We start from the raw sequence: 27981 nt of genomic DNA on the forward strand, positions 1-27981 counted from the left end.
GATTCAACAATTCTATACATCACCCAGTGCTCATCACAATACGTGCACTCCTTAATTGTCATCGCCTATTTCTCCCTACCCATCTTTCTTTTGGTAAGTATCAGTTTGTTCTCTATAGTTAAGTCTGTTTCTTGGTTTGCCTTCTCCTTTTCCCCCCTTTTCACATTTGTTTTGTTTGTTAAATTCCACATGAGTGAAATCATATGGTATTTGTCTTTTTCTATTTCTTTTCTTTTAATTTTCTGTTTTTTTTTTATAAACATATATTTTTATCGCCAGGGGTACAGGTCTGTGAATCGCCAGGTTTACACACTTCACAGCACTCAACAAAGCACATACCCTCCCCAATGTCCATAACCCCACCCCCCTTCTCCCAACCCCCTTCCCCCAGCAATCCTCAGTTTGTTTTGTGAGATTAAGAGTCACTTATGGTTTGTCTCCCTCCCAATCCCATCTTGTTTCATTTATTCTTCTCCTACCCCCCTATGCCCGCATGTTGCATCACCACTTCCTCATATCAGGGAGATCATATGATAGTTGTCTTTCTCGGCTTGATTTATTTCGCTAAGCATGATATGCTCTGGTTCCATCCACGTTGTCACAAATGGCAAGATTTCATTTCTTTTGATGGCTGCATAGTATTCCATTGTGTATCTATACCACATCTTCTTGATCCATTCATCTGTTGATGGACATCTAGGTTCATTCCATAGTTTGGCTATTGTGGACATTGCTGCTATAAACATTCGGGTGCACGTGCCCCTTTGGATCACTACGTTTGTATCTTTAGGGTAAATACCCAATAGTGCAATTGCTGGGTCATAGGGCAGTTCTATTTTCAACACTTTGAGGAACCTCCATGCTGTTTTCCAGAGTGGTTGCACCAGCTTGCATTCCCACCAACAGTGTAGGAGGGTTCCCCTTTCTCCGCATCCTCGCCAGCATCTGTCATTTCCTGACTTGTTGATTTTAGCCATTCTGACTGGTGTGAGGTGATATCTCATTGTGGTTTTGATTTGTATTTCCCTGATGCCGAGTGATATGGAGCACTTTTTCATGTGTCTGTTGGCCATCTGGATGTCTTCTTTGCAGAAATGTCTGTTCATGTCCTCTGCCCATTTCTTGATTGGATTATTTGTTCTTTGGGTGTTGAGTTTGCTAAGTTCTTTATAGATTTTGGACACTAGTCCTTTATCTGATATGTTGTTTGCAAATATCTTCTCCCATTCTGTCAGTTGTCTTTTGGTTTTGTTAACTGTTTCCTTTGCTGTGCAAAAGCTTTTGATCTTGATAAAATCCCAATAGTTCATTTTTGCCCTTGCTTCCCTTGCCTTTGGCGATGTTCCTAGGAAGATGTTGCTGCGGCTGAGGTCGAAGAGGTTGCTGCCTGTGTTCTCCTCAAGGATTTTGATGGATTCCTTTTGCACATTGAGGTCTTTCATCCATTTTGAGTCTATTTTCATGTGTGGTGTAAGGAAATGGTCCAATTTCATTTTTCTGCATGTGGCTGTCCAATTTTCCAACACCATTTATTGAAGAGGCTGTCTTTTTTCCATTGGACATTCTTTCCTGCTTTGTCGAAGATTAGTTGACCATAGAGTTGAGGGTCTATTTCTGGGCTCTCTATTCTGTTCCATTGATCTATGTGTCTGTTTTTGTGCCAGTACCATGCTGTCTTGATGATGACAGCTTTGTAATAGAGCTTGAAGTCCAGAATTGTGATGCCACCAACTTTGGCTTTCTTTTTCAATATCCCTTTGGCTATTCGAGGTCTTTTCTGGTTCCATATAAAATTTAGAATTATTTGTTCCATTTCTTTGAAAAAGATGGATGGTACTTTGATAGGAATTGCATTAAATGTGTAGATTGCTTTAGGTAACATAGACATTTTCACAATATTTATTCTTCCAATCCAGGAGCATGAAACATTTTTCCATTTCTTTGTGTCTTCCTCAATTTCTTTCATGAGTACTTTATAGTTTTCTGAGTATAGATTCTGTGCCTCTTTGGTTAGGTTTTTTCCTATTAACATTCAGGGTAACTATTGAGAGATATGAATTTAGTGCCATTGTATTGCCTGTAAGGTGACTGTTACTGTATATGGTCTCTGTTCCTTTCTGATCTACCACTTGTAGGCTCTCTCTTTGCTTAGAGGACCCCTTTCAATATTTCCTGTAGAGCTGGTTTGGTGTTTGCAAATTCTTTCAGTTTTTGTTTGTCCTGGAAGCTTTTAATCTCTCCTTCTATTTTCAATGATAGCCTAGCTGGATATAGTATTCTTGGCTGCATGTTTTTTTCATTTAGTGCTCTGAAAATATCATGCCAGCTCTTTCTGGCCTGCCAGGTCTCTGTGGATAAGTCAGCTGCCAATCTAATATTTTTACCATTGTATGTTACAGACTTCTTTTCCCGGGCTGCTTTCAGGATTTTCTCTTTGTCACTGAGACTTGTAAATTTTACTATTAGGTGATGGGGTGTGGGCCTATTCTTACTGATTTTGAGGGGCGTTCTCTGAACCTCCTGAATTTTGATGCTCGTTCCCTTTGCCATATTGGGGAAATTCTCCCCAATAATTCTCTCCAGTATACCTTCTGCTCCCCTCTCTCTTTCTTCTTTTTCTGGAATCCCAATTATTCTAATGTTGTTTCGTCTTATGGTGTCACTTATCTCTCGAATTCTCCCCTCGTGGTCCAGTAGCTGTTTGCCCCTCTTTTGCTCAGCTTCTTTATTCTCTGTCATTTGGTCTTCTATATCACTAATTCTTTCTTCTGCCTCATTTATCCTAGCAGTGAGAGCCTCCATTTTTTATTGCACCTCATTAATAGCTTTTTTGATTTCAACTTGGTTAGATTTTTGTTATTTTATTTCTCCAGAAAGGGCTTTTATATCTCCCGAGAGGGTTTCTCTAATCTCTTCCATGCCTTTTTTGAGCCCGGCTAGAACCTTGAGAATTGTCATTCTGAACTCTAGATCTGACATATTACCTATGTCTGTATTGATTAGGTCCCTAGCCTTCGGTACTGCCTCTTGTTCTTTTTTTTGTGTTGAATTTTTCCATCTTGTCATTTTGTCCAGATAAGAGTATATGAAGGAGCAAGTAAAATACTAGAAGGGTGGCAACAACCCCAGGAAAATATACTTTAACCAAATCAGAAGAGATCCCACATCGTGAGGGTGGAGAAAGGGGATAAAAAGAGGTTCAAAAAGAAAGAAAGAAAAAAAAAGAAAAAAAAAAGAAAAGAATTAAAAAAAGGAATAAAGAAAAATATAAAAAGAAAATATATATATATATTAGATAAACTAGTTAAAAATGTTAAAAAAGAAAAGGGTAAAAGTTAAAAAAATTTTAGCAGAAGAAGAGAAAAAAATGAAAAAGAAAAAAATTAAATTAACTGCAAGACTAAAAAAATCACAGGGAGAAAGCCATGAGTTCCATGCTTTGCCTTCTCCTCCTCTGGAATTCTGCTGCTCTCCTTGGTATTGAAACCGCACTCCTTGGTAGGTGAACTTGGTCTCAGCTGGATTTCTTGTTGATCTTCTGGGGGAGGGGCCTGTTGTAGTGATTCTCAAGTGTCTTTGCCCCAAGCGGAATTGCACCGCCCTTACCAGGGGCCAGGCTGAGTAATCCGCTCGGGTTTGCTTTCAGAAGCTTTTGTTCCCTGAGCGCTTTCCATAGAGTTCCGGAGGATGGGAATACAAATGGTGGCCTCCTGGTCTCCTGCCTTGAGGAGCCGAGAGCCCAGGGCCCCACTCCTCAGTGTGCCCTCAGAGAACAGCGCCCAGTTACTCCCGTCTGTCTGACCTCCGGCCGCGCTCCAAGCTCACCAAGCCTGTGACCGGTTCAAGGTAACCCCGAGCTGCGGGCTTACTGTTGGCTCTGTCTCTGTAGCCGGTTTTCCCGTTCCAATACCTGCAAGCTCTGCGACACTCAGACACCCCCGATCCTCCTGTGACCCTGCGGGACCTGAGGCCACGCTGACCCCGCGTGGGCTTCGCCCCGGTTTAGCCTCTGGAGCTATGTCCTTCAGCAGAACAGACTTTTAAAAGTCCTGATTTTGTGCTCCGTTACTCCGCCGCTTGCCGGGAGCCGGCCCCTCCCCCCGGGGTCTATCTTCCCGTCGCTTTGGATTCACATCTCCGCCAGTCCTACCTTTCAGAAAGTGTTTTTTTTTTTCTGTTTCCAGAATTGCTGTTCTTCTCTTTGATCTGCCGATGGATTTGCAGGTGTTTGCAATCTTTAGATAAGCTATCTAGCTGATCTCCTGCTAGCTGAAGTAGTCTCAGCCTGCTACTTCTCCGCCATCTTGACTCCTCACTCAGGACTTTTTTTTTTAAATAGATTTTATTTATTTTTTGAAAGAGAGAGAGAGATAGCGAGCATGAGCAGGGTTGGGGGCAGAGGGAGACACAGACTCCCTGCTGAGCAGGGAACCCCATGTGGGATTCAGTCTCAGGACTCTGGGATCATGACCTGAGCCAAAGGCAGACCCTCAGCTGACTGAGCCACCCAGGAACCCAAGGGAAGGACTTATGCAATTTTGTTTTGTGGATACCATAGTTTTTTGTCCATCATTTTCTTTCTTACGGTCTTCTTTTGTGTTCATTTTTTTAGTGATCCTTCCCCTGTCCTTTTGTGTATATTTACTAGATATTTTTGTGGTTACCATGGGGATTACATATAACATCCTGAAGGTATTATTTGTTTCAAATTTAACGTTTTGAAACATTTGTTTCAAATTTAAAAATTTAGAATTAAATTAAAATTAAATACTTTAATTAATATTTAATAAATTTTACCTGTAATATAATATGTATAAAACCCTAATGATTGTACCAAAGAAAACTGGTCATAAATTCAGCAAAGTTGTAGGAAACAAAATCAACACGATTTAAATAATTTAATTACTATTTAATTAAAGTTAAATAATTATACATAAAATATATATGTATAAAAGCCTAATGATTGTACCCCAAAAAACTTCATAAATTCAGCAAAGTTGTAGGAAACAAAATCAACACAATTTAAATAACTTAATTAACACTTAATATTTAATTGAAATTAAATAATTAAAACTTTTGGAACATTTGTTTTGAATTTAAACATTTAAAAATAACAAAATTTCAAAATTAAATTGTTTCAAAAAACAATTTAACTTCCATCACTTATAATAACTTTGCTCTTTTATAGTTCTGCTTTTCACATTGTCTCACAGATTATATCTTTATATGTTGTGCACCCATTATCAAAGATTTGTAGTTATTTTTAGGCTATTGTTTTTTTAAATCTTAAAAAAGAGTAAGAAAATAAATTATGAGCTAAAATTATAATAATACTTCTTTGTATGTTTGTCCATATACTTAGTCTTACTGAGGAACTTTGCATTTTCAAATTCAAAGGAACTCAAAGCCTGTATACATTGTTTCATTTCAACTTGAAGAAGTTCCTATAGCATTTCTTGTAAGACAACTCTAGTATTTATACTCCCTCAATTTTTGTTTGTCTGGGAAAGTCTTAATTTCTCCCTCATATTTGAAGGACCGTTTTTTTGTTTACTTGTTTTGTTTGTTTGTATGTTTGTTTGTTTTGCCAGATATAGAATTCCTGGTTGATAATTTTTTTCTTTTCTTTTTTAAAATTTTTATTTATTTATTTGACAGAGATCACAAGTAGGCAGAAAGGCAGGCAGAGAGAGAGAGAGAGGAGGAAGCTGGCTCCCCGCTGAGCAGAGAGCCCGATGTGGGGCTCAATCCCAGGACCCTGGGAACATGACCTGAGCCAAAGGCAGAGGCTTTAGCCCACTGAGCCACCCAGGCACCCCAGTTTTTTTCTTTTTTTAAAGATTTTATATATTTGAGAGAGAGAGGAGCAAGCACACAAGCAAGGGGAGTATCCAGAGGGAGAGGGAAAAGCAGGCCCGGGCCCCAATCCCAGGACTCTAGATCATGACCAGAGCTGAAGGCAGACCCTTAACGGACTGGGCCACCTTGCTGTCCTGATAGTTTTTTCCTTTTAACACTTTAAAGATTTCATCCCTCTGCCTCTGGACTGCAAGATTTTGACTGAAAAATCCATGGATAATCTTAAACGGATTCCTTGTACTTGATAAGTTACTTTTTTCTTGCTGCTTTTAGTATTATCTCCTTGTCTTTGTTTTTTAGCAGTTTGGTTACAATGTGTCTTGGTGTGAGTCTCTTTGGGTTTTTCCTTCTTGGCGTTCTTTGAGCTTCTTACGTTTGTTTATTCATATCTTTCCTCAAATTGGGGAGTTTTTGGTCATAATTTCTTCAAATAAGCTTTATGATCCTTTCTTCTTGAACTCCCATATTGTATATATTGTTCTACTTTATGATGTTCCTCAAAGCTGCTATTCTATGTTCATTTTTCTTTATTCTTTTTTCTTCTTGTGCCTCAGACTCAGTAATTTCAAATTCCCTGTCTTTAAATTCACTGGTTCCTTTTTCTGCTGGTGGAGTTTTCCATTCAACTGCTCTAGAGAATTTTTCAATTTAGTTATTGTATTTTTCAGTTTTAGAGTTCCTTTGTGGTTATTCCTGCTTTTTGGCTGACAATCTTATTTTGTTTACTACATAATTTTCCTGATTTCTGTTAGCTCTTTGTACTTTCCTCTTTGAGTGTATTTAAAATAGTTGTTTTGAGGTCTTTGTCTAGTAAATCGGAAGGCTGTATTTGTTCAGGATGTTTTGGAGATTTATTTTTTCCTGTGAAAAATATAATATGTATAAATGTTCTTCTGTTTGTGTGTATATGATCTTTTGTTGAAAGTTCAGCATATACAACAGCTGCCTCTCATAGTCTTTGCAGATTGACTTCCTGCTGGGGAAGAACTTCTCTAATCAGTGCAGCATGAAGGCTTAAGTTCTTCCTAGGCCTTTTCTGGGCATTTGTCATCCCTGGATTTGTATGTGCTTTTCATACATGGGCTCAGTTTTCCTGTATACAGGGCTGTTTTAAAGTGGGGCAAATTCCTTAAGAATCTCTCCTCTGCTTCTTCTTGGGACCTTAGCTGTTCCGTTGTATTCTTCTGCCTGTAGTTTCTTGCCTCCAGGGGTCTACCTATTAGAAGCCCATTTTGTTTTCACAAACCATGCACTCTGCTTCTCGTGGCTTCCTTTAGCTTAGGACCCCAGCCACTTTTGACTATCTGTGTAGTCTGTGTTAGGCATCATAGAGACAAATCCCTTAGGCAGCCCTGAGTTTAGAACATTGCAAATTCGGTCTCTCTGCATTTTCTGGAAGGCAACTGGGGCCCTACTGCTGCAAAGCTCTTACTATACCTTGGAGCATCAAGGAATAGGTGAGGTAAGGGCCATTAAGGATGCTACAGGATTTTCCACCAAGTTAAATGTGGCATTTTCGTCATTGGGCATACACTTTATTGTTGTAGATCTTGGACCAGTTTCCAGAGCTTCGTTTAAGTTATCTTACTTTGAGATTTTTGAGCTTCTCAGACATGTAGATTACTGCTTTTCATCAAATTTGGGACATTTTGGACATTTCTTTAAAAAATTTTCTTCTTCTTTATTCTTTTTCCTTTTTCTCACCTTATATGTTGGTGTGCTTAGTAGTGTCTCATGCTTCTCTAAGACTCTCCATTTTTCCTTAATATTCTTTCTCTGTGGTGTGAGGTTGCACAATCAGTCTGCATTGATCCCTCCTCAAGTGTGCTAATTCTTTCTTCTGCCAGTTTAAATCTACTGTTGAAGCACTGGAATGAGCTTTTCATTTTATTGTGCTTTCCAACTCTATACTTTCCATTTGATTTTTAAAAATAATTTCTATTACCTTTCTTCATCTCTCTAAGCATAATTTTATTTAATTCTTTGAACATATTTGTAATGGCTGCTTTGTGTATCAGGCTGTTTCTCTTGTTTGCTTTTCTCCCTGTCTAGGGATTCACTATCCAGTTTCTTTCAATGCCTCGTAGTGTTTTTTGATAGGAACCTGGACATTTCAGGTGGGATTGTGTAGCAGCTCCAGTTACTGACTCTTCCCTCTCTGGCTTGTTTTGTTTACTTGTTTATTTCTCTATAGTAAGTTGGTGGGATTATCTTAGGGAAGTTTATTTCCACCAAAAGATGGGAGCCTTTGATGTCACTTCTCAGAGTGTGCCCTCATAGATGTGTGCACAGTCACCCTGGAATGACAGAGATTTTAGCAGGGCTCTGGTGGACTGTGTAATGTTTTTCTTTTTCTTTTATTTTTTTAATTTTTTATTTTTTTAAAAGATTTTATTTATTTGACAGAGAGAAATCACAAGTAGACAGAGAGGCAGGCAGAGAGAGAGAGGGAAGCAGGCTCCCCACTGAGCAGAGAGCCCGATGCGGGACTCGATCCCAGGACCCTGAGATCATGACCTGAGCCGAAGGCAGTGACCTAACCCACTGAGCCACCCAGGCGCCGCTTCTTTTCTTTTTTTTTAAATTAAGTTTTCTTTTTAACTTCAGTTAACGTACAGTGTTTCTTAGTTTCAGGTATGAAGTATACTGATTCAGCAGTTCGTACAGCACTCGGTGCTCATCCCAACAAGTGCCCTCCTTACTCCCCATCACCTAGTTTGCGTTATGTTTTCTGTCTTGTCGGGATCATACTCAGATGTTAGGCCCCCCAATTGCAGGCTGGTTGCTCTGTTGTTCTTGACAATGTCATGGGGTGTAAATTGTTCCACACTCTTGTCCAGTTAAATCTGGGCTCCGTTCAGGGGCAGTTTCTGAGGCATGTTTGTGGCTTATTCTGATCCTAGAGGAACTGTTCTTAACAATCTCTGTGCCAGTTTCCTTTGGAAAATTGTCTGGCTTGCAGCTTAGCCTGTTACTCTAATGGAACTACCAGCCTTCTCTTTGTTGCTTACCACCAAAATGTCCATTACCTTTAGATTTGCCTTCCACATGGTCTGTTTCAAATAAGGTCATTTCTTTTGGATAGAGCTTTGGAGCTCTCTGATCTTATGGCTTACCTCTTTCCCTGGGCAAGAATCAGTGACAACCCTACTTTATGGGCAGGGTTTTGGGTGGGGACTGTAAACTCTGGTCTTTTGGGCTTAACCTCTTCCGTTCTGAAACCTTGCCCTGTAATAGTCTCAGCCTGGGGTAGAGCCTTTGCTCTATGAGTGGGGGTTGTGTGGAGGAAGGGAGGAAAGGAGCCCCCGTGTTGTTAGCCACGCTCTCCAAGAATGTAGCCTTTGCCACTCAGAGCTGTGGGGAGACAGAAATGCTGGTGGCTTGCCCTTTCTGGTAACAGTGATTTTAAGGAATAAGGAACCTCTTTTTCTTGTCCATACTCACTGGAAGTGGAGCTTTTATCAAACTGACCTAGGGCAGAGGAGGAGGAGCAGGAACAGACTTTGTCTGTTCTCATTGACATCTACCAGATCTTATTGACTAAATGTTTCACTTGTTATGCGCCCTTTGGACAATTCCCAGAGATTTTAAATGGTGGTGGTTGTTCTTTTTAAGTAATTTTCACGAGTTATGGTGTTTCACCAGGGAGCCAATCTGCCAAGCTCCTAGTGTCTCCATCTTGGAAGTGAAACATCTGGGCTTTATCTTGAGGGCTGAGGGCACTGAAAGTTGTTAAGTAATGGTGAAAAGTGGACCTTAAAATACTACTTTGGCTGCAATTTAGAGAACTGGACATTTGCTTTGGACACCCTCATGCACATATTTCAAACTCTGTTGAATCTTTGGGAGAGTAAAACTCATGTAAATTTGTGTTCCAGGTTAAAGATCTGTTTTCTTCTTTGGGAGTTGAATGTAACATCTTGGAACTTGATCAAGTCGGTAAGTAGAATGGGTAGTGTATTCTTTGTAATAAATGTTTGTAATAAATGTCAACAAGATCGACTACTTCCCATTTGCTTTGTTCAATTCAATTTTCTCTTGTCTCTTTGGGTTAGGTGAGTTATTTTTGTCTACATTCAACCATGCAGAAAATGGAACTCTATTTGGCAAATAATTTGGTGTAGATTATTTATTTATATACTTTTCGTATTTGAGGGGTGGGAGCAGGAAGAAGATTTATAAAGTGCTAAGGCTGAAGTATTTCAGGCATTTCATATGCATCTGCTAACTCCCTGGCAAAATAGATTAAGCTGTAATAAATGAAAAGAAACTGCCTGGACTTCCTGATTGTATTACAGATGAGGGGAACACATTAATATTTCAGATTTATATTTTTAATTCTTGTCATGCATGCATGCATCTAATATTAACTAAGCATTTTACCCACACTTGGGATCTGCAAGGGTGGAAAACCGGGTGGTGAACAGGAAAGAGTTTGAGCTCTGCCTTTATTAGACTTCACCAACTCCTTTTAGCCATGTCTCCTGAACAAGTGATGTGTTCCTGAATCTTTGAGACTATTCTACAGTGTATACAGCATAGAGCGTATGTAAGTAAGTAGTGGCTTTGTTTTATTTTCAGGGGTGGAGGAGACATTTTGGACCATGGATCATAAAGATTTTTCGCATGTAATTGTAGGAAGAATTTTCTGAGTTATGACATTCAAATCAGGTTTTATCCTAATATTTGCTCTTTAAAGAGGATTTTTATTTATTTGTCCCAACAAGGCCATTGAATGATAGTTCAAGATCTAATTTAGAAGGGTTTGTTTTAAATGAATTTGTAGATTTGTCTTCATTTCTTAAGGTTTCCTTTGAAAACAGGCGTTTCCTTTCTTGAGTCATCATTTCATGAAGTTATATAATAATGTAAATATATAAGTACTGACATTTTATGGGTGTGTGCATGGGAGCGTCTGGTGTTGTAACACTTCTGTTCAAACCCCAAAAGTTTGGAACCCTTTCAATGTTCTTATATATTGAAGTTTTTATTCTTCAGATGATGGGGCCAATGTCCAAGAAGTGCTTTCAGAGATCACTAATCAGAGAACTGTGCCCAATATTTTTGTGAATAAAGTGCACATGGGTGGATGCGATCGAACTTTCCAGGTAATAATGGTATTAAATGTTTTTAATGCTATTTATTCAAAGTTTGTTTTTAAATCTATCCGAAAGGGGAGAAAATGGCTTTTAAAAAGGAGCCTATTCATGGGGCACCTGGGTGACTCAGGCTGCTGAGCATCTGCCTTCTGCTCAGGTTGTAATCTGAGGGTTCTGAGGTCGAGACCTGCATTAGGCTTCCTGCTCCATGGAGAGCCTGCTTCTCCTTCTCCCTCTGCCTGCTGATCCCCCTGCTTGTGTGTTCTCTTTCTCTCTCTCTTTCAAATAAATAAATAATTTTTTTTTAAAAAAGGGAGTCTGTTCATTTGTCTTTTGGAAGTTGTGAAGTGGAAAAGCATAGAAGATGGTTATCAGATCATCTTGAAAGTCATGATAGATAAAATTGATGTTTCTTCTTAAGCTAGGTCCGTGTTTTATAATGACTTCCTTTTATTAAAATTGTGTTCCCTTGTATTTTTTTATGCATGTTTGTAAATAGTAGTAATCAGTGATTAAATACTTATATTTGAGACTTTAACTTAAAATGACATTTTCTTGGGAAACTAGATTGCTAATCTATGATCAGCATTGTTATCTATTAACAGCCTGCTTCATTAGTCCCAGAAGCTACACTCAGCTCACGTGGTGGTGTGTAGCATAATGAGAGGCCCCGAAATACCTTGGGAAGTGCTGGTCTTGCCATTCCTAACCTGGGCAAGATCTGGAGATGCAGAATTATCCATTCTATTTCATGCTGCATGGAAGATGCTTAGGAGATGTATTTTCCTAAGGGCACCTAATAGTAAGGAGACCAGAGGAGTCCCTTTTAGAATGTGCCAGAAACCTCCACTGGCAGGCGTCCATCTGGGGCCATGTGCCATGTGCCAAGTCCTACAGTGATACAGCACTTCTCATGTGCTTCCCAGGATGAGCTGGTGCCATGTGGTGTTTCTAAAGCCAGCCTCAAGGGCTGGAACACCTGCCTTCACACAACAAAAACTATTGCTATATCATGCCTTGATCGTCCCAGCTTGCCTCAGCTACTTCCGATCAGAAGGGAGGGCCAAGTGAGCAGGAGACTATGGTAAAGAGCTAGCCTTGTGACTGTTGCTGAAAGAAAAAGCAAAAGTCTGTGTTCTACAGAAAGTTTACCAGGATGCTGCAGAATTTAGGTCAGTTTATGAGAAACCATGTAAAAATTTGATGTGCATGTCCTGCTAAGAAGGCTTAAGAATTGTTTGCAAAATAAAGCCTGGCACAGGTCAATGAAAGATAGAGGATCTTGAAAAATGGTACTTGGCTATTTTACTTAATTATGATACTTTGATGATTAGACCAAGGAAGATGACCTTGCCTTACATAAAGTCATGACCTGCGGGTCATTAGATACACATGTAGCCACAAGGTGATAATGATAAAAAATGTATGTACTTAGCATATGTTCTATCTAGTGGGACCCTATTTAAATACTATCTAGATAAATTTACAGTTTCAACTTAGATGAATTAGTGACTGTTTCTAAGAGTTTTAGAGTTTTAGAAAAGCAGTGCATACGGATTCAACGTAGGGTACAAAAGAACAGATTTAAAACAGATCATGCTTTCCTCTCTCCTTTGATCCATAGGCCCATCAGAGTGGTTTATTACAGAAGCTCCTTCAGGAAGATTCAGCATATGAATATGACCTCATTGTCATTGGGGGAGGTTCTGGTGGCCTTGCATGTGCTCAGGTATGAACATAACGAAACCCAGAGGTAATTTTCCTGGTGATTGCCATAAGCACTTCTTCAGCTACTTTGTTGTTACGGTCCAAGCTTTAGTTGTATTAATAAAGAGAAAGGACTGTGTTCTTCCACAGTCTTTTCCTCTCAGGGAGAGAAAAATTGGGGGGTTGTCAGGAAAATGACAAGATGTTTATATGTAGTTTTTTTAATAGGAAGCCGCCATCTTGGGAAAGAAAGTTATGGTGCTAGACTTTGTGGTCCCGACGCCTCAGGGCACATCATGGGGTAAGCAGTGTTTCTTTGTTGTGACTCTTGTAGTTTTCTGCTCTTTACAGCTGTCTTTGGCTTTCTTCAATCTTGTTAATCCTCAAACTAATCTCAAGATGAGTAACTAGCCTGTTCCATAGGTGAGGAAAGCAAGTCCTGGTGAGGTAAAGTAACGGACCTAAGGTTGCATGGTTAACAGGTGGAAAGACAATATAATATAAAAAGATAAGATAATATAAAGGTAATGAAGGAAGATTTTGCAAAAGGAAAAAATTCCATGACTCCAGTATCCAACACGTGTGCTATAATAATTCCTGCACACGTGCACTGATGTTTTCCCTTAATTGCAATCACAGTGTATGCTGTGTGGTGCCCACCTAAGTCTGCCATGACCCTGTCTTGTGTTTCTGCATCAGTTTCATAGCTGACTCTAACGGTTGTGTGATGTTCAGTCAAGTCGGCATGTGCATCATCGTCCAGGTCCTGTCAACAAAGTGCACAGTGAGCTTCCAGTTGTAGAGGAGAGCATTTACTTTAATAGAACATGCAGACTCTGTCGTGGATATTTTCTGTTTATGTATCAGATCCATCCTTCCTGTCTTCATGTCTACCTTTTTCCATGCCCCAGAAAGCGATGCATCTGCAGCCTTGCCCTCTGGCTTCTAGTTGGGCTTGACCAGTTAATGGTCACAGGAGGAGAACAGTAGGGAGGGAGGAAAGTGGAGTTGGGGGGTTCTTCATTCTTCTAGCTCCTGCCCTGATGGTCCCTGCAGGAAAAAAAGGCCACCTCCACTGTTATGCCCAACCCCCTGTAGGCTGTGTCAATCTCTCCATGTGCTTTGCCCATCATGTGGGCTTGGCAGTGGCCTACTCACTATTCTGTTCCTCCTCACTCTTTCTGCCCACGCCCCTGTAATCATTTTTCTATAAACTCTCCTCAGTTTCCCAGCTTGAGGATGTCATCTGTTTCCTGTAGGGGCCCTGACAAAATATGATAATCATGTTTTAAAATTCAAATTTACTCAAAATTTTTACCTTAGCATTTCATACAGTAAAGCTAATCTCTCTCATTTTTCCTTCTAACATTTGTATGCTGAAAAGTTCCTGTGTGTACCTTTGTTTTCTCCCTCTCTCCTTCTGCCCTCTCCCCTCTTTCTCTCCTGCCTAGAAATATCCTACTTCTCTGGATTACCAGAAGAGAGACTGTGATCAGAGAGGGAGTTTTCTGACTCATGCCCTGCTCAGGGGCATCACACGTGGCTTTTTTGTGCTGTTTGAGATTGAGAGTAGATGTTACCAGGCAGCTTGCGGTGGACCTAATATTGGCTCAGAGGAGGAGTCCAACTTACAGAGAATAAAGGCTAGAAGCTGGGGTTCCAGTCCTTGTTTTGGTATCTATCTAATTAATCTAATATAATTCGGATCCCTTCATGGGTCAGAATCAAATGAAAATTTTGGATTCTCTTCCCAGAAAACTATTCAAGTGTACATTGGTATTTTTGCTCATCTTTGGGTCTCCTTCACAGACCCTCATTTGAAGAGTTTGGCTTAATTATTTGCATGTTATTGTGGGGTCTGCTGTTTGCCCCCCAGCCATCTGAGTGTGTCATTTCCCCATGTTTAACAACACCTGCTCTACAGGTATGTAGAACCACGTATACACCCATGGACACAGAGGAAGCTTTACAACTATTATCTTCTCTCTCAGGTCTTGGCGGTACTTGTGTAAATGTGGGCTGTGTTCCTAAGAAATTGATGCACCAAGCTGCCCTTTTAGGGCAGGAATTAAAGGACGCCAGGAAATTTGGCTGGGAGTACAGTCATCAAGGTTGGTAATGGTATATAAAAATACAGATTGGGAGGAAAGAGGAAAGAATGAGTTTCTTAGAGAAAGACTTGCTATTTATAGTTCTAGAGTTGAGTCTGAAGTTTGTTGAGTGACTGCTCATTAGGACCCCACTTTGGCACAGGGGAGTCAGGTGATCATTTGAAACCTGGCCCTACTCTTGGGGGCCTTGGTGCTTTTGGCAGCTATTGTCATTTCAGACTCTACAGAACATGAGAGAGAATAATTGCTGTTTTCAGATTTCCTTCAAGTGTAAAGAAAAGAGAAGAGCGAGGGTCATTATTTGAATTTTATCTGTTATAGTGATAACATTTTTTATTTTACCAGTGGTTATATATGTCCTTGGTTAATGAAAGATGGAAGCCAAATTCATCCAATAGGCACTTATTGGTTAGGCTCTGAGGATACAGATATGAGGAAAATAGAGCTTCTGCCCTTAAGGAGTACACAGTTTGTTGCAAGAGAGGATAAGAGAAGAGAGATTCTGTGTGCTCTAGTTCACAGTGAGGTTTTGAGCATTGCCTTGAGGGGCACTTACTATCTTTGAGAGGCTAAGATGGTGGAGGTGACCCTTGAGCTGAATCTTGAAGGTCACAGAGAAGCAGGTCATTGGAGACAGGAAGTAGTGTGCTCTGAACTCTGGAGCTGGGAGAAAACGTGGAGTCTTTGGGGGATAGTGAATGGCTGGCATGGAGAATGGGGGCAGGATGCTGGGAAAAACAAGATTACAAAGAAGCACGTCGTGACAGATCTTAAATGTCATCTGAAGGCATTGTGATTGACCCCAAAGGAAGCAAGAGAGTCAGGGGTTCAGCAAGAGAGGAGCCTGAACCACAGTTTGGATTCTGGAACCCTCTGGTGGCACCAAGGAGTTTAGAAGGCTGGTGGTGGGAGGGGGGACAAGTCCAAAGACAAGGAAGTGAGCTGGAGTGCTGTCACCTAACCCAGAGGAGAAATGACAGGCCTGGGCCAAGACTGATTTCAGACTGGAGAGTATGAGGTGGATTTAGAGGACTGAAGGTGTGGAATTGACAGGCTAGATGTGGCTGGGTGATTTTTGTCTATTTAGAATAATGTTATAGAATTTCTAAAAAAAAAAAAAAATTACAGGGACTTGTTTCCCAAGAGATTTTGATGGAGGAAATGTGTACATGAGCATATCCTTCCTGGTGACTTGGCTGGGCCCCGGAGGTCACAGGGTGGGTGGAGGGTGAAGAAAAGGATGGAATCCCAGAAGAGGGAGTGTGTGATAATGCAGTGTATTTGCTGAGCTGGAAAATACAGGCCAGTGTGAGTTAGTGGTGGAGTTCAGCATAATGAGCTGTGGCCAGACAGATTCTCCCATGGACAAATTTCCCCAGACACTCAGCTCTCTGTAGAGCTTTGGGTCCAGCTTCAGTACCAAGTGGTTGTAGATAAAATAAGGTCTTTGCACTTGGCAATTTAACTTTGGGGTCACCTTCACTTTCAAGAATCCTTCTCCCTGAATCCTTCACCTTGCATGGATTTTTCCCCTGCAGAATACCTGGTGGAGTTCAGGGAATGGGGATGGTTTGTGCTTGAGAGAGGTCTAGGCAGGGCCTGGGTTAGCAGCCCACCTACAGGTGGTGGTTGAAGTCTTAGGAATTGCTGAGAGGGGCTGGGGAGGCCCTGTGGTTGGAAAAGAATAGCAGACACAGACGGATCCTGAGAAATGTTAAAACCTAGAGGGTGGGTGAGGAAGATGAGGAAAAACCAGGAGAGTTGTGTCAAAGAGGCCAGGAGGGGCTAGATTTTTAAGGATAAGACTTAGGGCTTAGAGAATCTCAGAGAAGAGAACCATCTGGAAGGAAATGGTGCCAGAAGGCCAAATGGAATAGGGTTTAATTCACCAAGCAAGATGTGGGGCTCAGTCCCATGCCCCTAAGATCATGACCTGAGCCGAAATCAAGAGTCGGACACTTAAGTGACTGAGCCACCCAGGCGCCCAAAGGAGTCTTCTTAAAACTAAAAATGCTTATACCCTGTTTTAAAAATTCTAGAATAATCAAGGCCAAGTGGGGAGGAAACTCTGAATGCCCCATAATGGAGAAAGGCCATGAGGAATGGGACAGTAGATGTGTCCTATGATGGGGACAGCCAGGCAGAGGGGTGTGTGGGTGACTTCCCAAGCAGGATTCCCCACAAGCTGATAACTTCTTGGTGTGTCAGCCCTGCCTGCTGCCCACTGCCCCACACTGCTGGGGCTCTGCACATTCTGAGGGGATAGCATTTTTTTTTTAAGATTTTATTTATTTATTTGACAGACAGAGATCACAAGTAGGCAGAGAGGCAGGCAGAGAGAGAGAGAGAGAGGGAAGCAGGCTTCCTGCGGAGCAGAGAGCCCGATGCGGGGCTTGATCCCAGGACCCTGAGATCATGACCTGAGCCGAAGGCAGCAGCCCAAACCACTGAGCCACCCAGGTGCCCCAGGGGGGATAGCATTTTGTATGCTCGTGCCACTTTGCCTCACCTGAGGGTCCAGGTGACGTTCTTGAACTTGTCTAGATGTGCTTGATATTCCTAAATGCTTTATAATTCCCTCAAGTGGGTAAAATCTTGTTCCCGATAAACAAAAGGCTGCTAAGTTAGTTTTGAGGTACTATACTAAGAAACACCTAGCTAGCCGTCATATGGAATTTGGGGCTTAGCAGTTTTTAGGCATAAGCTTCATGAAATGGCCAAGAGAAGTCCATAGAATCTAAGCAGGAAGAGAAAGGAACTGAAAGCATGCTGAAATCTGGGTGTGGGAGAATCTTCTAGATACTTTCATTCTTGACATTGGTAGAGAAATAATGGCTTGAAGTAGATTTAAAATGTATATATAATTTGCAGATCAGAAATTAAATATAGAACTTCCAAGAAAAAGGGAACGGGATATGTACAAATAAACAGCATGAAACTAATTTAAAACGAGCAAAAAACAACCCAGAAAACAAGACAGCAGACAAACATAGGGACACTCTTTTACATAGTAGAATAAAGCTGAATGAGTCAGCTTCTCAAGTTGTGTAGACAGAATTCATCCATGTGCTGTTTACAGCATACATATCTAAACCAAAGGAGAATTGTCGAGAATACAGAAACTTTAATTGTTTTTGAATTTTAAATTTTTAAACGGCTAACTTGAATTTTCCTATTTAAAATGAAATAGAGGGCAATTTTAAAACAGGTGGGAGAAGCTATGTCAGGAAGATGCAAACAAGGTAATAGCAGTTAATACCAGATAGGGAAACTTCAAGGCACAAAAATAGACACATGCACACACACACACATACAACCCACACTGAGGAAATAATGACTTAGCATTCTCCCCAAAATAGAGTCAATGAACAAAAGCAAGAATATATTTGAAAATGCAAATAAGTAGGAAGACCTTTGGCAAACCCAATCGGGGAAACAGGAGAGAGAATTCATGCAAATATGTAGCATTAGGTGTCTTGAGGAAAGAAATATAACTACAGAAAGAGAAGAGAAGAAACAAATTCAGTATACAAATTAGTGGTAAGAATTTTAAATATCTTGATGAAAAGGAGTATATTCTAGGGAAATATAAATAACCAGAATTTACTTTGATTTAAGGATAACCCATTCTCCAGGACACTGAAAATTTATAAGTAAATTTCCTCAGTCTTCAAGGAATACTTTTTAAAATATTTAAACTGTTCAAGAGCTTAGGAAAAAATGAAAATTCTAAAATTTTTTTTTGAGGCTGATTTAACAGTGATACAGAAAGATAGTGTAAAAATAGAAAGCTATAGCCCATAGAGCTACAAAATTCTAGAAAAAGCAAATCCTCTCCAGCAGTGACTAAAAGAATGCACTGTGACTTCTGAGAGTTCATTCTGGGGATATAAGAATGTATCATTAGGAAACCATAGTAGGGATGCTGAAATCCACATGATGACCTACATTCTAGCTCCAAAGGCATTTGGCAAAAATTTCACATCCATTATGGCTCTTAAAAAAGAAAAGAAAAGAAAAAAATAAGAAAAGAGAGGAGAGGAGAAGAGAGGAGAGGAGAGGAGAGGAAAGGAAAAGAAAAGAAAAACAAGTGTCATTAAACTAAGGAAAGAAATGGCCACTTCTTTTACATGATTGAAGAAAAGTCAGATGTAAGTATTTGATGGAGAAGAGCTTGAGGCATTTACACTGAAGTCAGGAATCAAACAGGGCAGCCAACTTCCACTACTATTATCGGCATTGTTCTGGGGCTTCTGGCATGTGCACAAAAAGGAAGACTAGGAAGAAAAAGTACATACTTGAGAAGAGGAATAAAAAGATATTACAAATCTATAATATGAATGATATAAAAGATACCTAGAATATACAAGAGTTCAAACTAAAAATGTTAGAACTAATAAGAGTTCACTAAGTTGTTTAGAAGATGTATGTGTAAAAATAAATAGATTTCTTTTTAAAAAAATATTTTATTTATTTATTTGACAGACAGAGATCATAGATAGGCAGAGAGACAGGCATAGAGAGAAGGGGGAAGCAGGCTCCCTGCTGAGCAGAGAGCCTGACTTGGGGCTTGATCCCAGGACCCTGAGATCATGACCTGAGTGAAGGCAGAGGCTTAACCCACTGAGCCACCCAGGGACCCCAAATAAATAGATTTCTTACATTAGCAATAGGAAGTTAAACATACAATGGAAAATTGCAACAAAATGATAGAATAACTTGGGATAAATATACCAGGAATGGACAAGATATATAAGGAAAGAAAAGCATAACAAAAAATATACTGAGATTTTTGGGTTGGATGTCTCAGTACTATAAAGACATTACCTCAAAATTGATTTGTAAATTTTATGTAAGTCCAGGAAAAATCTCCACAATTTTTTTTTCTCTTTGGAATGTGACAGATTATTCTAAAGTTTGTATTGAAAGTAAATGTGTGAGAATAGCTATGCAGCCTTTGAGAAAGTATGGGAGATTTTTTTTCCATCAGTAATTAGAACTGTGATACCGTTGCAAATCTTTAACAGGTCAATAGAGCAGTGGAGCACGTGGTTCCAGAGTGCCAGTCTCTGGACTTGCCTTTGCAGGATCTCCCCCCGGGGAGCTTGTTCTGACTTGGTCCAGGGATTTGTATGTTTCAACCTGAATCCCAGGGGATCCTGATATGCAGCCATATTTGGGAAACGCTGATGTAGATGTAACAGACACTCTTACAAAAAGAACCAGAAACAAACATACCGTGTGAAGTGGGAAGCTAACTGACAAGGTCCTTGAGAGAAATGGTTCTTGGAAGATTAGAGGAGTAGCTTTTCTGGGTTAGAGGGAGGAGGTAGCTTAGGATCTGAGGGCATGTGCCATTGTGGAGAGGCTCATCCCTGCTGGGTCTTTACCTCCTGGGACCACAGCGTGGGGGTCAGGTAGTGTAGCAACCACAGTGATCCCCCGGATTGCAAGATCTCAGGAGCTTCCTAGAAGAGGTGGTCCGACATCCATGCCATAAACTCAGTGCACCATAACCTCTTTTTCTCTCCTGCACTGTAACTTCCCACATTCCTGAGGAGTGCTATGGCCTTTCGGAGAGTGCTAGATGGGGTGAGTCACCAGGCGTGATTAGAGGACGACAAACCCTCAGTTGGCTGGGTTTGCCTTTGGGAATCTCATCCAGTTTGGTGAGAATCCCAGGCTGGCCTCTGTGTTTTAGAAGCACAGTGCTGCATGGAAATTGGTTTCTCCTTCAGGAAGCACCATTGGCAGACAAGACGAAGGCTGGGAAATCAATCCTGCCTAAAAGATAAGGAGATGATGAGGAATTTGATTCTATCACCTCCTGCCCCAATTGCAACAGGCAATGAGTAACCATTGTAATATAAATGGTAGGCCACAGTGAGCAGAAACCACATTTGTTGTAATGAAATGCAGCATCTTTGCTATCATAAAGCCACCACCAAGTGAACTGAAAGGGAGTGGCCCGGGCTGGGCTTGGCAGATGGATGTATGGTGCTTCTCTTCACATCTGGGACACCCTATGCAGACCTAGGAGTGTGAGAGTAGCCTTGGGGTACTCCCAAGTAGGGATGATCTCCCTGCCTTGTGATGTTTTGGACTGTTCTCCCCATTCTCTGTTCCAGGGATTTTTTTTTCTTTTTCAGAACTTTGCTTTTTGCTTATGTTTTGTAATGTAAAAGAGGAAGAAGTATAAACTGTAACTGACCTAAAAAAGATTTCAGTTGCTAGTTGTCTTGTGTTCACTTTTTGATTCTTAAATCAATATATAGTATGGCTCCTGTGTGGTTATATAAGATCGAACATTAAAAATAAAACTCACTTGGGGCACCTGGATGTCTCAGTCGGTTAAGCTTGATCCCAGAGTCCTGGGATTGAGCCCTGCATTGGGCTCACTGCTCAGTGGGGAACCTGCTTCTCCTCCCTCTGCCTCTCTCCCCCAGCTCATGTTCTCCCTCACTCTGCGCTCTTTCTCCCAGATAAATAAATAAATAAATAATCTTTAAAGAAAAAGGCAATAAAATTGGCTTTATGCCTTTGCTCTGGTTATTTGTTTTCAGTGAAGCACAACTGGGAGACTATGATAGAAGCAATTCAGAATCACATTGGCTCTCTAAACTGGGGCTACAGGTTGTCCCTGAGGGAGAAGGCTGTGACCTATGTCAATTCTTATGGAGAATTTGTCGAACATCATAAAATAAAGGTACTGTTTATTTTGTCATGTTTGTTGCTTTTCTTTACTATTGCTTGAACTTGCCTTGATCTGAAATTCTGTCTTGTATGTTACGGACTCACACTGACATGCGTGAGTACACATGTTGCCTCATGTGCACCTGTTTCTTCCTGTGCTGATTGCAAAGAGCCTGCTAAATTGCAGGAATTGCCTTTTAAAGAGATCTTCATTTAAAGTGATTATTTGCCTTTTGATTTTATTACTACCTTATAAGAAAATGTTTAGAATAAATAGACTAAAAAATGAAAAATTTTAGTAGGTAATTCTTTTTTAAAATGAAACCTTAGGTGGGGGATGGGCAAAATGCAATGAATAGTCACGACGATGAAGGTACAGCCTGGGGAATTGGTTGGGGGTGTTGTAGTAGCGTTGTTTGGGGACAGATGGGACAGATGGGGACAGATGTGGAGCATGTTGTGTTGTATGGACTTGTCAAATCACTATGTTGTAAAAAAAAAAATCACTATTGAAACTGATGGAACATTGCGTCTCAACTGCACTTCCATAAAAAGAATAATTAAAAAAATAAAATGAAACCTTAACTAGAACTCCAAATGTTATTCAAAGACATATTAATAAAAGTAGTATAAAATTAGTGTATTTTACAAGCTTTGTCATGTTTACATAGTGTAAGAGCCGCAAGTAAGGAAAATGAGATTGTTGTGCTGAACAGAAGAATTTTAAATTAGAGTTATATAAGACAATGAGATACAACCCTCAACACCTAGTTTTTGGACTCTGCTTTCCTAGCACAGTATGCAAGGATCTTGGGGGGATTTAAGATTATTTTGTAGTCATTTATTATCTCTGGAAAGGTGTGGAGTAGTCTGTTGAAAGCTTCCCCTTTTGAAACCATATGTGGACCCGTTTGAATTACATCACTCACATGGAACATCATAGAAATACGAGTCAGGGTAGTTTAGTTCTCAAATTGTGGCATGGCTGGCATGGTTGGTTGAATAAGCCAGTTGTTTGGAAGCATACCTTCCTCTTTTCTGTGTTTCCACATTTATTGATAACCAAGGTCTGCTCAGTTGCTCCTGCTAGAAATCTCAGGTTTCCCCCATCCCACCCCTACATCCTGGGCTTCTCTTTCCTGACCCTCTGGAGCAGGTGCCTGTCTCCAGGCTGCCCTCCCTCGGTCCCATCATTGAAACCACCCTCTTATTTAAACACCTTCATTGGTTTTTGAATTTTTTTTTTTTTGGTTTTTGAATTTTTTAAGGAAAAAATGGATTTATGAATTACTCATATATTGAAAATATGCACACAATGAATAACCTTTCTTGGTTTCCCATAGCTGAAATCTTTAGAATGGTGAATAAAGGTGTTAGCCTTTGGCAGGAATTTTGTGTCCCTTCACCGTGATGCATCCCCTGCCTTTCCTGCCACTTTCTGACCACTTGCTGTTCCCCAGACACCTGCTGCTTTCAGGCCTGTGTTCTTTTCTATGCACTGTTCTCTCTGTAGGTTTCCGTTCTTCTCAAATCTTCTCACTTTCTGGTCTCCACTCGAAATACCACCACTTTTGAAGCCGCCCTCAGCTGGCATTCCAGTCCCCTACTGCACCTCTACTGGGCTCTTTTGGTGGCTGTTTTATGAAGACTTCTCTTTTCTGTGTTGGTGCTTATCACCAACTGCATTATTATTTTTGCATGTCCACTCCGGTTGGGTGGGAAGCTCTATAATTAGTTGTCCAGTGTCTGATACTCTACTGTGTTTGTAGCAAAAGTTGAAATTTACTTTTCTCTTTTCAAGGCAACCAATAGAAAAGGACAGGAAACTTACTATACTGCTGGCAAATTTGTCCTAGCGACAGGCCAAAGACCCCGCTATTTAGGAATCCCAGGAGATAAAGAGTACTGTATTACTAGGTAAGATTAAACAGGCTATTGTAACCTTAAATTGTGTTGTGCTTATGTGTCCAATTTATTTAGTCCCTGATATTATTTCACAGAAGATTTGAATTGATGGCAAGTAAGTATAATGAGATTTTTTAAAATTTATTTTTATTTGACAGAGATCACAAGTAGGCAGAGAGGCAGGCAGAGCGAGAGGGAGGATGAAGCAGGCTCCCCGTTGAGCAGAGAGCCTGATGCGGGGCTTGATCACAGGACCCTAGGAACATGACCTGAGCCGAAGGCAGAGGCTTTAACTCACTGAGCCACACGGGCGCCCTGCAAATAAGTATAATGAAAGAAGCTAAGCGGGTAACATTATGAAGCCCAGAGAAAATAAGCTTAGGTAGATAATAAGGTCAAATTTATGCACACATAAATGCTATATGATTCTAGGTAATTGCTCAGCAAGGTCTGGGAGATTGGCTCTGAATTTCATGGAGGCCAGAGCAAAGAAGTAAATAAAATAGCTTTGGGGTTTAGCATCTATCTGATAATAATGGACCAGTTCATCAGGAGAAGCATGGCTCTTCCCAATACTGGGACTTAATAGTAATTATCCCTGATGGTTACAGAGAGGACATTTTATAATTCAGGACAATGACTTTCAAACTTTTTTCACCAGATGCACATACATAACTAATGAATCATCGAATGCTACACCTGAAACTAATGATGTACTTATGTTGGCTAATTAAATTTAAATTAAAAAGAAATGTGTTTTTCATGACATTATTGTTCAGGTGAACACATGCACATACGCATGACAAACCAAACCATATTTCTTCTTATCACATGTAATGTAGTCTAATATTTTCTAGTCTATTTCAGTTTTTAAAACACCTTCACTTATGATTCACTAATTTGATTTTGAAAAACCTGAGATATATTTCTTACTCTACAGTGGACACTCTTTAAAATGCCAAAAGACTCTGTTAATTTTCTTCATTCCAGCACCAGGTTGCCATGCAGCCAACAGAAGACCACTACGCATCAAAACCTGTGTATTCACTTTTACTTCATTTTTATTGCCTACATGTTCCTTTTGTTGTTTTTATTTTTCAGTGATGACCTTTTTTCTCTGCCTTATTGCCCTGGCAAAACATTAGTGGTGGGTGCGTCTTATGTTGCTCTGGAATGTGGCGGGTTTCTTGCTGGAATTGGCTTAGACGTCACGATTATGGTGCGCTCAATCCTTCTTCGTGGCTTTGATCAAGAAATGGCAGAGAAAGTGGGTTCCTACATGGAGCAACATGGTGTTAAGTTCTTAAGAAAATTTGTACCTGTGATGGTAAGTCTGAAAGGCGTTTGGAATTCCTTTTATTTTCAGGTTTTTTTAAAGTTTTTTATTCTGGCTCTCCTTCCTTCATTTCATGAAATAAATTAGTCTATACTCACTAGGACACCTTAAAGATAGTGCTCCCCCCTCCAGTCCACACCACTGACCTGCACGTTCCCTCTGTCCTCCCCACCCTTTCCGCTTATACTTGAAGGTGTCCTTGCTCCTCTCAGGCTTTCAGTGTGCTCTCACCTTCTCTCACTTTTTCAGGGATGCCTCATCACTAGTTAACCATCTTTTCCACTCTGTCATTCCCACCAGTGTCTCTCTACTTTAAACAAAAAAGTCCTCCCTTACCCTCTCTGCCCTTTTGTGTGGGTCCCTATTTTTCTTTTCCTGTTCACAAGGAAACTTCTATACATGCTCCTGCTTTCTTGCCTCCGTTTTCCACTTCAGCCAACTCTCAGCTGGTTCCATCCCTGTTCCTATGAAATTGCATGCCGGGGTCTGTGGCAAACTCTGTGCTGTCAAACCCAGTGGTCATATCTCTGCCCTTATGTGATGGGGCTTCTGGGCAGTGTTTGGTGAAATTGACTTTCCTTCCATTTGAAATTCTGTCCATTCTTGAGCTCTCTGGTCTCACAGCCTGTGGTTCCACATGTCTTCAACCTGTAAATGGTAGAGCACCTGCTTCCTCTTCTCTTCTATGCACTTGTTACCTGGGACGTCTTCTTTAGGTCCATACTTTATTATCACAATGCTAATGGCTTTCAGATTTATATACCCTGCTTGGGCATCTCTTCTGAACTCCACACCCATTTTCACAGTTGACTATGGGATATCTCCATTTGAACTCCTCATAAACATTTCAGATTTATTAAGACAAAAATGAAATTCTTGATTTTATTTCTAAGTGTATTCCCCAGCTCATCTTTCTGGCCTATCTCAGTACTCAGTAAGCAGTATTACAGTATACACAATTTATTAAGTCAACACCTGGAAAGTATCCCTCATCCCTTCTATTATGGTACCACCAACCAATCTGTTAATTTATTTCCACCTCCAGACTGTATCTTGTTACAGTCCTTTTTTTCCTCTATATTTACTTTTTTTTTTTTAAGATTTTGTTTATTTATTTGACACAGAGACAGAGAGATCACAAGTAGGCAGAGAGAGATGGGGAAGCAGGCTCCCTGTCGAGCAGAGAGCCTGATTCGGGACTTGATCCCAGGACCCTGAGATCATGACCTGAGCTGAAGGCAGAGGCTTAATTCACTGAGCCACCCAGGCGCCCCTCTCTATCTTTACTTAGTTGAGAAACCTACATGCGCACACGTGTACACCCTCTGACCCATTTATTTTCTGTCACCTTTGGATAGAATCATTACATTTTTTTATCCTTACTAGGTTCAGCACTTGGATAAAGGTTCACCTGGAAAGCTGAAAGTAGTGGCTAAATCCACTGAAGGGCCAGAAACTATTGAAGAAATATATAATACAGTAAGTTTTTAGTTTATAAACAGTTAAGTGGTTGAACACAACTCATAAATTAGCACAGATGAACTTTATGGGAAAATTCTACTAGCCTTAACTTTTTTCCTTTTGATTCTTCGTAAAACTATAATAAAACGGTAGGTAGTTGAGCTGTTGACATTTGGTAGTTTTTGGTGTACATGAGAAATATAAGAAAATATGTGTGTATGGATAATTTATACATAGAATAAAATCTGGAAGCTGATATATCTGACTGTTATAAGTACTTATTTCTGGGGCATTAGACATCTTCTACATTTGGGCATTTTAATATTTTCAATAAAAATTGGGTATCTTATAATAAAAAATTATAATAAAGATCTTTTTATTTTCAAAAACAATATAAAATCTGCAAACAATGTGAATAGTCCATGGACTATATTGGGTGGCAACAGTTCTAATTTAAACTGATATTTGCATGTTAACATTTCTTTGGTAAATAATAATACATTTATGTTTTATATACTGATATATGTGTGATTGTTTTTAGTTAAAAAAAGGAAATAATATGGGGAGGATCAACAAAGCCAAAAATAAGAAAACAAAATAAATCAACCCCAGTTGAGAGTTTTATGAGGATTGTACTGGATATATAAATCAATTGGTAACTTTTTATTGCAATATTTAGTCTTCTCTCCATGAACATGGTATATCTGCCTCCTAATTTAAGTTGTCTTCAATAACTCCTAACAAAGTTAACAAATTTCTCTATATGCAAATCAAGAACATCTTTTAGATTTATCCTCAGGTATTTACTATATTTTTATGTAGTCATGAATGGTATTTTTTTGAGAAAATGTCATTCTTTTTAACAGTTGCTGGTGTATAGGAATGCTGCCAATTTGTGTGTTTTGATTTAGCATACCATAATCTTGCTAAACTCTTACTTGATAATTTATCTTAGATTATTTTAAGTTTTCTTTGTATGCCTTCATACTATTTATAAATAACAAAAGTTTTGTTTCCTACTTTTTGCTCTTTCCCTTTTTATTTCTTTTTTTGGTGTGTGTAAGTACACTAGCTGGGACCTCCAAGAAATGGCAGTGGTAGGCATTCTGCCTTGTTCTCAGTATTGAAAGTTCTGTGTTTCATCATTAAAAAGTAATGTTTTCTGCAGGATTTTGTTAGATATTCTTAATTAAGTTAAAGGATTTCTTTTCTTTTTTGTTTTCCAGGGGTTGTTTGGTTATTTCTTTTTTGTTTTTTAAAACTCACAAGTAGATGTTTGTATGTAACAGTCTTTCTTTTGTAGCTGTTGATCAAAAATTTTTTTCTTTCATCTGTTAATGTGTTGAATTACATTGATTTCCTAATGTTCAACCAACCCTGTGTTCCTGGTATAAACCCAACTTGGTAATGGTTCTTTTTATATACTGTTGGATTTCGTTCTTTAGAATTTTTGCATTAATATTCATGAATTGTATTGGCTAATGATTTTCCTTTCGTATATTGCACTTTTCAGATTTGCATATCAAGGTTGTTTTAGCTCATGAGAGAAGTTTGGAGTATAACCTCTTTATTCTCTGGAAGCATTTTTGTAATGTTAGAATTGGTTCTTCATCTGCTTGATAGAATTCACTGATATGTAACCATCTAGGCCTAGAATTTTCTATAGATATAAGAATTTGACCACTGATTGAATTTCTTTAACAGCCATAGGACTTTTAAGGCTATTTTTTTTCTGAGTTACTTTAGATTAGTTAAATTTCTAGGAATTAGTTTATTTCATCTAAGTTCTTAAATGTATTGGTATAAAGTT

At 39.7% G+C, this 27981-nt stretch overlaps 1 protein-coding gene across 1 annotated transcript in view; it reads left to right on the forward strand.

The window, feature by feature from the left end:
- The window catches only part of TXNRD3 (thioredoxin reductase 3), a 67870-nt gene that overhangs the window by 7639 nt on the left and 32250 nt on the right, over nt 1–27981 (forward strand). The window contains exons 2-10 of the mRNA XM_004738666.3: nt 9738–9798; nt 10858–10967; nt 12583–12687; nt 12894–12966; nt 14657–14776; nt 21340–21482; nt 23271–23386; nt 24476–24701; nt 26097–26189. Coding sequence (XP_004738723.1) covers nt 9738–9798; nt 10858–10967; nt 12583–12687; nt 12894–12966; nt 14657–14776; nt 21340–21482; nt 23271–23386; nt 24476–24701; nt 26097–26189 — 1047 coding nt within the window. The remainder of the gene's footprint in view (nt 1–9737; nt 9799–10857; nt 10968–12582; nt 12688–12893; nt 12967–14656; nt 14777–21339; nt 21483–23270; nt 23387–24475; nt 24702–26096; nt 26190–27981) is intronic.

This window comes from Mustela putorius, unplaced genomic scaffold (genome assembly GCF_011764305.1).
Source record: "Mustela putorius furo isolate JIRA1106 unplaced genomic scaffold, ASM1176430v1.1 tig00003850_pilon_pilon_pilon, whole genome shotgun sequence".
NCBI classification, from domain to species: Eukaryota; Metazoa; Chordata; class Mammalia; order Carnivora; family Mustelidae; genus Mustela; species Mustela putorius.